General features: G+C 53.4%; 4 protein-coding genes across 4 annotated transcripts; 2 read left to right on the forward strand and 2 right to left on the reverse strand.

Moving 5' to 3' along the window:
- Positions 1-167: 167 nt before the first annotated feature.
- PODANS_1_19250 (uncharacterized protein) lies at positions 168-1,044 on the reverse strand (the record flags this gene model as incomplete). The annotated part of the gene is made up of 3 exons (XM_001907353.1): positions 168-318; positions 381-889; positions 1,012-1,044. The coding sequence occupies 3 exons, from the start codon at positions 1,042-1,044 to the stop codon at positions 168-170; spliced, it is 693 nt and encodes a 230-aa protein (XP_001907388.1).
- Positions 1,045-2,313: 1,269 nt separating this feature from the next.
- On the forward strand, positions 2,314-4,241 carry PODANS_1_19260 (uncharacterized protein; the record flags this gene model as incomplete). The annotated part of the gene is made up of 2 exons (XM_001907354.1): positions 2,314-2,410; positions 2,494-4,241. Coding segments are annotated over 2 exons (1,845 nt in total), but the record flags the coding sequence as incomplete, so codon positions are not given.
- A 1,661-nt stretch (positions 4,242-5,902) lies between these two features.
- On the reverse strand, positions 5,903-6,653 carry PODANS_1_19270 (uncharacterized protein; the record flags this gene model as incomplete). The annotated part of the gene is made up of 2 exons (XM_001907355.1): positions 5,903-6,175; positions 6,252-6,653. The coding sequence occupies 2 exons, from the start codon at positions 6,651-6,653 to the stop codon at positions 5,903-5,905; spliced, it is 675 nt and encodes a 224-aa protein (XP_001907390.1).
- Positions 6,654-11,644: 4,991 nt separating this feature from the next.
- On the forward strand, positions 11,645-12,504 carry PODANS_1_19280 (uncharacterized protein; the record flags this gene model as incomplete). Its single annotated transcript, XM_001907356.1, has 3 exons — positions 11,645-11,899; positions 12,003-12,137; positions 12,229-12,504. 3 exons carry the CDS (start codon positions 11,645-11,647, stop codon positions 12,502-12,504), a joined length of 666 nt encoding a protein of 221 aa, XP_001907391.1.
- Positions 12,505-13,595: the final 1,091 nt, after the last annotated feature.

Raw genomic sequence — 13,595 nt, forward strand, 5'->3', positions numbered from 1 at the left:
TACAAACTCTTGATACCCGCGCACGCCATGCTACTTTGGCTTGCTCAACACTACCAACACGCACGTTGAATCATAGAAACAACAATACACTTTATCCGCCACCTCCTCCTTGTCTACTACTCAGTCATGAACCCTACCCCAAAGAAACATAAACAGGAATAGGAAGCTTAGTCAAAGAACTTGCGGTTGGGGTTCTCGCCAAACAGAGCCTTGCGCATGGCGGGAAGGGCGCTCTCCTTTAGCAGATCCAGCCTGGCCTCCAAAGTGTTGTCAATGTCGATCTTGCCGTTGCCACCAACAATAATCACACCACCGGCGCTGCGTAAATGATATCATGTCAGCAGATGTCCTGAAACCATAGAAGGTGGAATGCGTCTCACCTCCCCTCAGCAACCTCATTCTCCTCATCAATCGTCGCCTTGACCTCCCTCCCCGTCTTCTCCTTATACTCCCCCTCCGCCTTCTCAATCGCATTCTTGACCAGCTCATAATCTGCCTTCCTCGCCCTAATCTGCAGCTCCGGCTCGTTCATCGCATAGAACCCCTCCAGAATCAAATCCTTGAGGATGCCCTCGTACCTGTCCTTGTCCTTGGTCCCCTCGCTAAGCCTCTTCTCGGCCGCCTGGAAGATGTCGTCGAGCAACTCCTGACGGGCACCCAGGACGCGGAGACGGGTCTTGTTGGCGACTGTGGAGCGGGTGATTTGCTGCGACATGGTGGCCTGCTTGAACTTTTTGGCGTAGGCGGCGTCGATGGCGTCGGTCTCCTGGAGGACGAGCTTGCCCTTTTCCATGGAGAATTCTTCGTTGGCTTTGATTTCGATTTCGCGGGCTTTTTCTTCGGCTTCTTGCTTGATGAAGGCGGTCATTTTGCGGAGTTCTTGTCCGACCTGGAGGGAGGGGCGTTAGCCATCTTCCCGTCCTTTGGATGGTGTTGAACCCCATTGCAGCCAGCGGTGATGCTGCACCAAAGGTGATATGTTTTGGGGACTTCTAGAACCAGAAGACATACCTGGTCGTCGGACAAGGCGTGAATACTTGACATGATGGGCGGTTTTGTAGTTGGAACTCGTAGGGAACTATGTGATACAGGTTCCGCAAGGACAAGCGGGAGGGGGGTCGTTTAGAGGATGCGATATGCTCTGGCCTGGCCGCGGTTGTAGATGATCTCGATAGGGTTGCGCGGGGAGGTTTATGATGATGTGAGCCTTCACAGGGAAATGTAGCTGTATGTCTCTAGGCAGTGGTATTGCCGATTAGAAAGTCAATGGGAGGTTGCGGTGCCGCGCAGCTGTGGCTCCTGCGATGTCATTGGAACCAACAGCTGCTGACAAGCAACCGCCCCCCCCCCGGTCAAGGAGCTCGCAATGGTGGGTCTGCTTGAGTAGCCCAGCCACGCGTTGCATCCCCCACCTCGGACTGATAAGATAAAGGACCGGGAAGTCAAGCCACAGCTTGGATGAAAGCCACAATGCCACCTGATGTTGGCATGTGCTGGCACATGTGGCTGGTGCCCAAAGTATGCCAGGCCTGGTGATGCAGGCACGCACCGACAGCCCCAGCTGAGCTGCGTCTTGGCCTGTCCCTGTCCACTGTCGCCGAATGTCCCCACGGTGGAAGTGACGGGGAGAAAGGCCAGCGTTTCGTCTGCGAATCGTTGCTCACCCGCTCATCTCGTGTCCGAATTGTCTCCAGATCCACGATGCGCCGCTTTTGCGAACCACATCTCTGACCGTTCCCGGCAAACAACTTGCTGAACCCGACCGCGGTGGCCCAGTGGTCTCACAGCTCTCATACCGCAACCAGGAGCAGCGCCGGGCCTTTTTAGTGGCCTCTCTTCCCCAGGCCCAGAACACCGTGCCTCAAGATCGCAGTCCCCCGTAAGCCAGCCTCGACCTCGGCCACTGTGGATTTGAACGACACAAGAAACACTCATACGCCGGGCTGTCTGCAAACCATCTGCAACAACAAACACCCCATTGCTCCCTTCTGATCGAGTGCCCGGGAACTGGTAGCGTCATTGAGTGACGTTTCCTGGCAGCGGTCAGACACAGCATCTTTACTCTTTCCCAACGCAAACGGTCGACGAAGCGCCGGCCCACGATTCAGAGTTTCCACGCCTACCACCTTTTCGATACATTCTTCGAGTAAACAGGCTTTGGGCACCTCGTCTATTTTTCTTTCTTTTTGTTTCCCTTTTTGTCCAGTTCAGCTACGATTTACGACTAGTTCTATCCGAATCCTAACCACCGATTTTCCTTTTGCCTATCCCAACACTTCAGCACCACAACGATTGCCCATGCGAACACAATAGGACACCGTTTACTTGCCCTCGAGAACCGCCGGAGGACTGGTTGTCTACTGGCGCAATGGGGCTTATAGGCGGCTTGTCTCCTGGCGGGAGCATTGCTGTAAGTTGTCCTCCGACATGATGGGAAACACCTGGCAGCAGGAAAGTCGCTGACAGCTCCCTGGTGACAGCTCGGCATTATAGTCGGCCTTCTATCAACCAGTGTTCAGAGCTTGGGTCTCACACTCCAACGAAAATCGCATATTCTCGAAGACGAAAAGGGCCCTTACGATGTTAGGCGCCCGCCCTACAGGAGGAGGAGGTGGCAGCTGGGGATGGGAATGTTTATCATTTCCAACGTGCTGGGGAGCTCTATCCAAATATCAATGCTCCCTCTGCCGGTATTGTCGACATTACAAGCTTCCGGACTGGTGTTCAACTCGATTTGCGCCACCCTGATACTCGGAGAACCGTTTACGAGGTGGTCATTATGGGGGACGTTATTGGTCTGCAGCGGCGCCGTCTTGATTGCCATATTTGGGGCGATTCCCTCGCCGACACATACGCTTACGGAGCTGCTGGATCTGCTTGGGAGGCGGCCGTTTGTGATTTGGATGTCGTTCCAGGCGGTAATCGTGATTGCTATTGCGGTGGCAACAGAATTCGTCAGCCACTTTACGACATGGATGCAGGATACACGGTTTCGTCTGGCAAGGGGTTTTGCGTATGGATGCATAAGTGGCATACTATCTGCGCACTCGCTCCTGGTTGCCAAGTCAGCTGTGGAGCTCATCATCAGGACGATTGTCGATGGGGACAACCAGTTTGTACACTGGCAGTCGTGGATGTTGGTTCTGGGTCTCGTCACGTTGGCCCTCAGCCAACTCTACTACCTTCATCGGGGGCTTAAGCTGGTCTCGACGTCGGTGCTTTACCCCTTGATTTTCTGCGTTTATAACATTATCGCGATTCTGGACGGCCTGATTTATTTCCGTCAGACAGACCTGATAGGCCCGCTCCGCGCATGTCTCATCGCCCTTGGAACAGCTATTTTACTATCTGGCGTTCTCGCGCTGTCATGGCGCCTCAGCGACGAGCAACATACCCCTGGTGTCGGCCAGTCTTCACTCGCACCTGGTCTTGGCCTTGTGGAGGACACGGACGGCGAGGAAGAGGAGGAAGAGCTCCTGCTTCACTCTGCACTTGGTGATGAGGAAGAAGCCCGGCCGCTACCGCCACCACATTACAGCAGCTACCAAACTTTTAAGCCAGCTCGTACTTCCTTGGAAACCCCTGCTGAACAACCGCCGGTATCACCATTGGTCATGCCAAAACGACAAAGACCAACGGCACGCTCGATGAGGACAGTCTCCAACCGCTGGACAGAACGAGCGGAGATCTGGGACGAGCTCGAAGACAGAGAGTCACCAGAGCCCATACCCCCTGCTTTGAACAGACGGCGGTCGACTACGCTGCCAGCTAGGGAGGCGATCGCTGCCCGTCAAGCGATAAGGAGGGGTGTGACCGACTTTCCCATTCTGGGCGATGCACCAGCAGATACGGAACCATTATTACCCTCGTCAGCCTCGCCAAGGAGGGACTTTAGGCGAAGAAGGAAGTCAACTGGCTTTCCGGGATTTACCGCACGAAGAAACTCATCGAGGAAGACCTCCGGCGGTGGATTACAGGATGCGGTGGGGAACCTGTGGAAGATGAGGTGGTGGAAAGGCAGCGGCAGTAGGTCTGCTAGTACCACGCCGGTTCTCCCGACGACGGAGGATTCGGCGACTTGGGGCGGTGGGGCAGGAGAATCGTATAGAGATACCCCTGTGGAAACATATAGAGATGAGGAGAGTGTTTCGAGAGATCCAAGAGCTGGGAGAAGTAGATCTGAGTCTGGGGCAAGGAGGCTTGTGGGTGGTCAAGATGAACCTCCACCACCGCCAGTGTAAAGGAAAGCATTCATGGCCGGCGTTGATTAGGGGTTTTGGGTTGAGTTAGTTTTGCTTAAATTCAGTTGCATATCCAAGAATGCATTATCTTGAGTTGCATCATTCGATGCGGGATTAGTCGTTGTTGGCTATCTTGTTTGCTGACTTACGAAGTCCGTCTGCTGTATGTCAGTAACAGTTGCTGGCTTGGAATTCGCCAACTCAAAAGATATCATCAGGGTCAGACACCTCGAGAGGACCCCCGAAGAAGCTTGTAGTCGAAACCTATAAGGCAACGCGAGTGATCTCAGGCGTTGGCTAGAACCTACACCGAGTCCCTCGCAGACTTCTCCTGGTTGGGGTCAGCTTTCAACCTCATGATGGGAGTGGCCGAACATACTTGACGGCTGTCCCAACTCACCAGCATGGTCCGGCATAGGCCCCGGGGTTTGGCAGAGGTCATCCCTGCCCTTCTTTTTGCTTCTGTTCTTTGCAGCGGCGTTGTGTGCCGGGTGGTACACCCCTGCAATCTTCCCCGCCTTCTCCGCCGCCGCCGCCGTCGTCGTCGTCGTCTCGCTCATATGGCTTGCTGGGTTCGACTGGGGATATTAACCTCTACATTGGCTCTTTGCCGTTCCAGTTGGGGTTTGGACGGAGGAGACAGGTCTTGGGGATGGGAAGTGGGGTGAACTTGGCTTTTGAGGGTAGAGGAAGGGTGGTTATGGGGAGGTTAGCTAACTGCTGACTTGTGTGGTGAGTGGACATAACCCAGGATGAGTCACCATACGATGAGTTTGGGTGGGAAGAGGGGCTATTCTTGGTCAAGGTGAAGTTGTGGGTGGGAAGTTAAGAGAAGTAAGGTACCTAGGTGGGGAGGTTGGAGAGACATGGAGGCACGCTGATGGGAACTGATGGATGGAATGATGCTGATATTTCTGGGGGCGGGGGGGGGGGGGGGGAAACAAGAGGATTTGTTGTGTTGTTGTGCGGATGTTTGACAAAGGCCTGGTTGGTCGTGCATGATGAACAATGTCTGTGATGGGGACTTGAAAATAGTCGAGAGACGATCCAAGATAATGGATAGGTCTGATGACCTTTTGAAAGGGCTTTAGAGATGGTCGAGGACGTGTCTGTTATCTTTCAAGGCCTTGATTCCACGTACAGTCTCTATTATTCTGTCTATGGCGTGGGCGGGCAGGGTGTAACTCCCTACTGCCTACCCTTGGTAGACCGAAGGACAGGAGATAAGACAGTCGACATTGCAAACATAAAGATGTAATTTGCCCAGACACATAATTATATACAACTGCAGATAGCCAGCTACACGCACCATCCACCATCCAGACAACATCTACAAACGATACAGGGGGGGATCATGAATCGAAATTTCACAACTGAAAAAATGAGAAAGAGATAAAAAGGTATATGGTATGTAACATAAAGCTAGAAGAAAAAAAGTAAGACTTTGCAGCCCAACAATGATGCTGCCAAAGAATGAATGGTGTGATGTGTGCAAAAAGCCGCTGCTCGCCACACGCTTTCCTCCCTCTCTTCTTTTCACCAGCCGCAAACCCAGAAGCGGACCCTTTTTCCATCCCATGTTCGATCGTCATCGTCTCAATCCTGGCGAGTTGTGGCGGCCCAGGCGGCTCAGCACCCCATTGCCGAAAGAAAAAATAACTTCAAATCCTCCCATACCCGCTCTTCTCATCGATATGCCTGAACCTCTCCCTCTCCTTGCGGTCCTTGAGCAGGCAAGCGGTCGCCATGACAAACACAAAGTCGATACCGACCATGCCGAACATGGCGGTGAAGATGTTGTCGAGGAAGATGTTGGCGAACGAGGTGATGGGTGTGGCACAGCCGCGCACAAGAGCCGCGGCCGCTGGGCTGGAACAGGTCGCATCAGTGACGAACGCGGGGGAGGTGCTGTTGAAGTAACCGCAGCAGTTGAACTATGTCATAATCAGTAAGAGAAATTCCAGTGTCACATGTTGATGAACACAAAAAAAAAAAAAACACAAAACGTACCTCCGCCTGCATAAGCTGCTGGACATTCGCCGGTTGCGCCCAATAAAGCGGCGCAAAATCCTCTCTTGTCTTCAGCGTCAAGATCCACAGGAACAACCCAAGAATCATGCTGAAGAGCCCGCAAAACGTCGTCATGTAAGCGCCCAGCTTGAGCCACCCGCGAGACTGCGTCGCCAGCCCCGGTAGGGTGACCATAAATGTGAGGAAAATGAAGACCGCATTCACGATGCCCGCTGTGAGGGGAAACCTCTGATACAGAAGATTTCTGGCCGCCTGCCTCCCGTTTTCTGGAATCTCATCCCTGATGTTCCCGACGATTACTGAGAAGCCGATGATGAAGATGCCCATCAGAAGAAAGAGGCCGTCTGCCACCACGTAGGCTGCTTGTACTTTGTTCACCATCTTGTTGTTGTGTGTTGGCTGCTCGCGAGCAACCTATTTTTCGGGGAAACTAGCCCGGTTTTCGGTTCCTCCAAGATCTCTCCTTTCAATTTTCGGTATATAACTGACGGCCGGCGTCCCTTTTCAATTTGTCTCGTCCTTTGTGATATGTATGTACGTGGTTTTCAAATATTTGCAATGAGCGTACACGGGCGAGATCGACCTGCAAATCCCAGCACCCCCCCCAAAAAAATGTTGATTAAAATAACGGTTCGAATCGAAGTTGAATGGTGATGATTTCGTGTCACGGCATCGAGCGATGGAGGTTTTCTCGAGTTCCGGCTCTCGGCGCGAGCAATTGTCGTCGAAACGTACACGAGGCGGACCCAAAGGAAATGACAGAACACACAAGCAACAAGAAAAAATGAGAGACTGCGAGGGTCTAGCCTCAACCAACAAACGACAACGAAAAATTAAGATAGGACACCCTTTCCCCAGCGGAAGATGGGAAACGGAAAGGAGAGAGGTTGCAAAAGGAGAGGGAGATGGTGAGAAGGGACCTTGGCAGAGTGGAGGAGGTGACCCAAAAGGGAGCGCAACTGAGACGGGCTCAGCCTACCACAATGCCAGATTGTGCTTCAAACTGCCAGCCCTGGCGACAATGCACCAAGAGAAATGGGCTTGACTGCGACAAGAAACAGCTGATTCTGCTCCACCGCAGCGAGTCAACCGCCTGCTTCAGCCTGTATGAGGGCTTGCGCAGACGCTGTCCAGTGTCGTAGGAGATTCTCGGTCCCTAACAGAAGCCGTTTCAGATGGCGTCGGGAGACATGGGCTGACAAGGGACGGACGCGCCAGCACGGGCCATTAGGCGCTCTGTGGCGCCGAGTGCAACGTCCCCGAGGCACAGGATTGGTTGCCTGACCCCAGGCCCAAGGGGTCTGGGGACGGTCGAGATCGAACCATTGCGTCTTTCCGCCCACCCGCCATCAATTTGCGCCACCGTTCCTGAATAAACATGGAGGGGCCGGATTTGAAGATATCTCGAGCCTGGTTGTCTCTCTTTCATGGTGTTGCTGCGAGATTGGGTTTTCGGCGATAGCTTCCCATGGAATATTGATTGAAGGTAGAGAAGCTGGAGTACAGATTGGCACTTACCCCTCAGTACCACGCTCAGCGCGACACAGATGCTAACACAACCTCGAGATCCCGTTCTGACGGCGGCTGGACCAAGATGAGCAACGGTATCGCAGCATCGCCTCTGTTGCACAGATGGGACAAGCCCAACTACATGGTACTATGAGTTGGCGGAAGTTCAGAATCGGGCAGATCGGGTCGGTGTGGTACAAAGATAGGATTCTGAAGTTCCCAGTGGCTTCTCCATCCGTTCTTTCCGACGAATCTGCTTTCTCTCTCAAGACACCGCTTTTTGGACATAACGGCTGAAGAGTAGACGGTGTAGATACGACGCAGTGTGTGAGAATATCCCAAGATTGTGAGCTGGAAATTATATAAAACAATTCGCGGTCCTGTTTTCGACAAAACATGACCTGATGTATGATCGACAACAGAGTTTGTTTCTATAAATATCATGCGGGGGTTTGGTGAGCTGTGATGTCGTTGTAGATCAGCAAAACCCAGGTTCTCGACTGGTGTTCCAGCTGACAGGAGACTCACCAGCAGGCACAATGTTCGAGGCCTTCAAACACCGGACGAGATGCTTCGGCCGTTGGAAGCCCGCTTCCGAGGAATTAATTAGTAAGCTCGGTGCCCCCAAGTGGAGGCCCGCCCGGAGCGTTGAATATGGTCAACCAATCAGATCGCGGCTGGCTTCCAGAAGGAGAAGTTTTGCACTCCGGCCTCCGGCGCAATCCACCAGCGATTTCACCATCAAAAGCCGAGTGCCCACACTTCACCGTTGGGATTCCACTGCAAGAAGCGGAGTGGAAAACAGTGACAAATAAGCATCTCTGTAGTCTCAGAGAGCATCGATAAACACCAGGAGTGTCGAACCTGGAGTTTGAGCCGAGAAAATAGAGCAAGGTAGGCCCGCCTCAAAAGCACGCTCCAAACTAAAGGCGCCAAACGTTTCCTCGCCCCAGATTTTCACACAGTTTGGAGACGAGGCGGAAAGTCATTCACTTCACTTCATCCCATCTTCTGTGAGATGAATTCACCCCAGAGCTGAACAATCCCATGGTACTTCGTCGCTATCGATGGTCCCCCCTCTCCTATGTTGGAAACGGAAGCATTACAAGTAATAAAATCTCTCCCTACTTGTGCATCAACCAGCGGCTCTTTGACCCCCCCCGGCTATGACTACGGCTTACCAGGGCCCCTTTTTCGTGTGCAAATCCTCCACGGGCGCAATCACACGCCATCGCCTCTCCCCGCTTCCCCTCCCCCTTGTCTGATGCATGGGACCAACCTCACCTCACGGGCAAATCGTTCCAAGATTTCATCGCGCAACGACTCGAACAGGAGGAAACGGCACGGGTCGCTATAAAAACAAATTCTAAAACCCCACCGCGGGGGCCGCGCAACGCAACAATTCCAGAGCTTGAGGTCGGGTTTGTTGAACGCCAAGATATGACATATCTTGTTTGAACAGTGCTTCAATGTTCATGATGGCTTGTCGTCGATGTCAAGTGTGTTCGAGCCGCTTGACCTGTCAGATTTTTTTCTATTCGTCATCTGCAGACCGGCTTTCTGGTTGGCTGGGAAGTAAAACATATTGCCCGCCATCGGTACATCTCACATCTCCCGGGCGAGCTCAACCTAGCCTTCACATCGATCGTCGGTGGGGGAGGAGCAGTGCGCCATCTGTCATCAGCCCATCACTCTCCATCCAATATCAATCCAAGGGACTGGAGAGTCCAGCGGTAGACGTACAGATTTCCAATCTCATCTCTTCCTCGTACTGACAACCCAGAGCTGCAGGTAGATAGATATATTGCAGAAACGAAATAAAATAATACCCCGCTGCGGTTACACGCTGAGCTGATTGTCGGCTGCGATCACCAGCGTCACTGGTTGCATTCCAAGGAAAAGTTCCAGGGGGTCGATGGAGGCAACTCGAGAGGCTTCGGAATTCGATAGTTTGTAGCTGCTCCTCCACACACCTTGCATCGTTCTGATGAGGATGGGAAGTGTAAGATGGTTGGCGGTGCTCGTCATTGGACACGGCGTCCTAAAGAGTGGTTCCGACCCGCGAAAAATCCCTGTTCTGTCTGCACCGGAGGACTCGCGGCGAGAGGGGGTAGGGAGGGACGCGTGAAGCGTGAGGAAACCAGAGGAAAGCCGCTCTGTGCTGGCTGACGGGCGACGCGGACTGGTACTGCGGAGTTGCGGCGTCAAAGAAGACCATTGACGACCCCACACCCACGGGCATCCTCGGCGAACCGCCTCCCGTGCTGGCTCACACAGCCCATTGAAATTTACCATGTCAGATGCAAGTGCCCTGCCGGAAGTGTTACGCGCAAGAAATAATAGGGCACCTTCGCTTGCCGTTGAATCACAAACAGTGATCCATCGTGTCTCCAGGTCTGTGGGTATCGGATATTCCCCCGTGGAGAGAAAGGCCGCAACACCGTCTTTCATTCTCCGTCTCTTCTCCAGAGATCAGCCCTGATAACATGGCCGAGAGAATGACAGATGACAGCGGCCTGGGCCTGGACCTGGGCCTGGGGGTTTTAGATGGAAGTCAACCTGGAAGCCGTCGAGGCCTTCAGTCCCCCACACACGCTTGTCAGACTGCATTGACCATTGCCCCAGCGAACAGGCCCGGTGGCACAGAGCACTCAGTGGCCTGTCTCTTCGCCAACGTTATTTGTCCCTACCTGGGTCTCGATGGGGATCGCTTGATTACCACAGTGCATCTCTCCGCAAGCGAACTGTGGCTACCTGGCCGCTCAGTCTCCATTCCAAACGGTGCACTGTGCTGACGGAACCCTGACAGGGCAGTTGTGGAGCTGACAGGCCTGTCACCAACCAATCACTAGTCACCTGATGCCAGCTGGAGCTCTCCCTGAGCCGTGCCCTTCCGCGAACGGAAATCAGCTTTCTGGTACAGCAGTTGCATTCAAGTTCAGACTCAGCTCCAACCAGGACTGCCACGGTACCTATAAGAGACCAAGAGAGCTTCATAGGCATGGAGATAAACTCGTGACAAGATAGGTAACTCACCACAGGTCAGAAGCGGCAGTGTCAGAGATGCAGCCACGGTGTTCTTGCAGCCTGCTCTCCTGCCGTCAAGTGTGAAGTTCAAACTTGCTGCTGCAGCCTCCTGCAGGTGGGTGTTGCCCCCATGGATGCCGCTACCCAGCTAGCGCCCCTTCCCTGACCCTTTCCTCCCTTTGGCAAGGCCTCGGGACAGCCCCCTTCCCTCTCGCGTTCCCACCTCACACGGTGCACTCGAGGACCGCCACCCCCCCCCCCCCGCCTTCGTTTTTTTTAACTGTCTGGTCCGTTCATATGGCCCGCAGGCTGCGTGCCACCAACTCGCTATCCTCTTTTCAATCATTCCGCTGTCACCAAACCCGTTCAGTCCAGGTGCGCCTACTTACATTTGATGCTTGTTTCTGGACAGGGAACCAGCAGTCCAAAAACGTATTTGACGCGGTCAATTCAGTCAAATCTGCATCGCGGCTTCTTTTGATTGATCCGTTTTTGTGTTCTCTTTTTACTCCCAGCCTGCCAGTTCCCAATCGCTCTTCAAATAACCGATCCGATTCTCTGTGTCGAGTTGCTCCGTCCGGTGCATGCCACACACGCGAACTGCCTGCCTGGGTCAGCCTGCCAGACAAAGCAACAAATAAAAATTAAACGTGATTCCTCGCTTCCTTCCGCCGGACCAGCCTCGACTACAGTGCAGCACCCAACCAGGTTTCTGCGACAAAAAGGCGACCTCTCCGCTCAAACGCCAGATCAAGTCTAGGCCATCGGCATACCGCTCAAAACAGCATCTCCACCATTTTGCCTTTTTTGTATCTCGTGATACCTGAACGGTAAAAATGGCCGACATCACTGACCAGCACGACCAAACCACCCCAACCGAGCTCGACGACGCGCACTCGGTCGGCAATGGAAACTCGGTCGCCGGAGAGTCTCGTGGCATCAAGCGCGCCCGACCTAGCACTGCCGACGACGACGATGACGACGACGAGAAGGGCGGCCGTGAGCGTCGCAAGATTGAGATCAAGTTCATCAGCGACAAGTCGCGCCGCCATATCACATTTTCCAAGCGCAAGGCTGGTATCATGAAGAAGGTACGTTCGTTCGCATGTTTGGACAGAGCAGCGCGCTCCTTGCAAAAACGCGTCTTTTCTCCACGATCGGTCAATCGCTAATCCGAACTGCTGTGTATATCAGGCCTACGAGTTGTCAGTCTTGACAGGCACCCAGGTGCTCCTCCTCGTCGTGTCCGAAACTGGCCTCGTCTATACATTCACGACGCCGAAGCTCCAGCCTCTGGTTACCAAGTCCGAGGGCAAGAATCTGATCCAGGTAAGACATGAGCTCGGGAGCCGGGCAGGATGCACGCGTCGCGTGAACTGTCGCATCATGGCCATGGATCTTTGCTGACATGCTGTTGTAGGCCTGCTTGAACGCGCCAGAGCCTTCTAGCAGCGCTGAGAATGGTGTCGACGACGCTAATGCCGTCGACTCCCCCGAGGAGCCGCCCAGCAGCCATCTTCCTCCTCAGCAGGGACGACCTGGAATGCCGCAGCCTCACGCCATGCCTCCCAACTACATGCCCGTTGGCGGGATGGACCCCAGCGCGATGGCTTATCAGAACTACGTGAGCCAACAGCGCGGCGGCCAATACATGCCGCAATCCGGTCTGCAACAGCACGCTGGTCACCAGTCGTAACCGTCCCGGCCGAGTTTTGTCATGACTTTACCTTACGTATCTCAATACCCAGCAATTAATGCACCTGTGTAAACGTCCAGTTTCACATTCGACATCATCACGATGAGGCCACACATTTGACGAGGCTTATCTGGTTCGGCGTTTGATTGGGGCATGTCCATTACCTACTTCCGTATTTTATACCTCTTGCTTTTCGGCGGTGTTTTGCCGGGATTTCGTTTCTGCTGACACCACCTCCCCCTGGTTGTTTTTGTTGGACATCTGGTGCGCTCAACCCGTCCAGATATCGGTGCGGTCAGCTCTTGGTTTTTGAACACATTTGGGTTCTGGTTTCGCCTGACAGACCCAGACCCTTTGTGCTGTGTGCGTGGCGCTTTAAAGGTGGTGGGTTCGAGAGAAAAGCGTGGCGGACAAGGGATTATAGACCGAGAATGTCTTTGGCACTCGGGATCCTGGGAGGTTGGGTCTGCGCATGGCGGCGTCGGCTTGGTTTTCTAATTTTTTTTTTCAAGGCAACTTGCCTTGTCAAGTTCTGCCTGGTGGTTTGCCGTCGTTCTTGAGACTCTTTCTGGTTCTTTTTTGGCGAAGGGTTGGGTGGACAAGCAACGTACTTGGGGCACGACATATGAGCAGAAAAGGCTTATGATTGGGAACGGTTCGGCCAGCATAAGAACAGCGATTTCACACCTCAGGTGCCAAATCGTCTTTTCATTTTCCAGACCTCTGTTTAGCGATTTTGACTGATCACTTGGCTTGGACCTTTTTGTTGCGGGTCGCTTGCTCTTTATGATGCTATTTCTCCCCAAAATAGAGATGGGGACAGCTTGGTGGATGAGGGAGAGGCGGTTGTTTCTCATGTAATTTCTGCTGCGCTGGGAGGAAGAGGGAGGGCCTGGGAGGGAAGGGGAGGGGGGAGGGGGACACCTCTGGGGACGGCGTCGGAAGAAAGTGAGTACCTATACCTGTATGATATAGCACAAAGTTTTAACTCTGAAATATATCGAGTTCACAATGCTGCTGGCATCGTTGCTACGTGTGTCTTGAGACCGTTCCCGGATTCACATTGAGTTTGAACATAAGGACTAACCGTA

This window comes from Podospora anserina, chromosome 1, assembly GCF_000226545.1.
Source record: "Podospora anserina S mat+ genomic DNA chromosome 1, supercontig 4".
Classification (NCBI taxonomy): Eukaryota; Fungi; Ascomycota; class Sordariomycetes; order Sordariales; family Podosporaceae; genus Podospora; species Podospora anserina.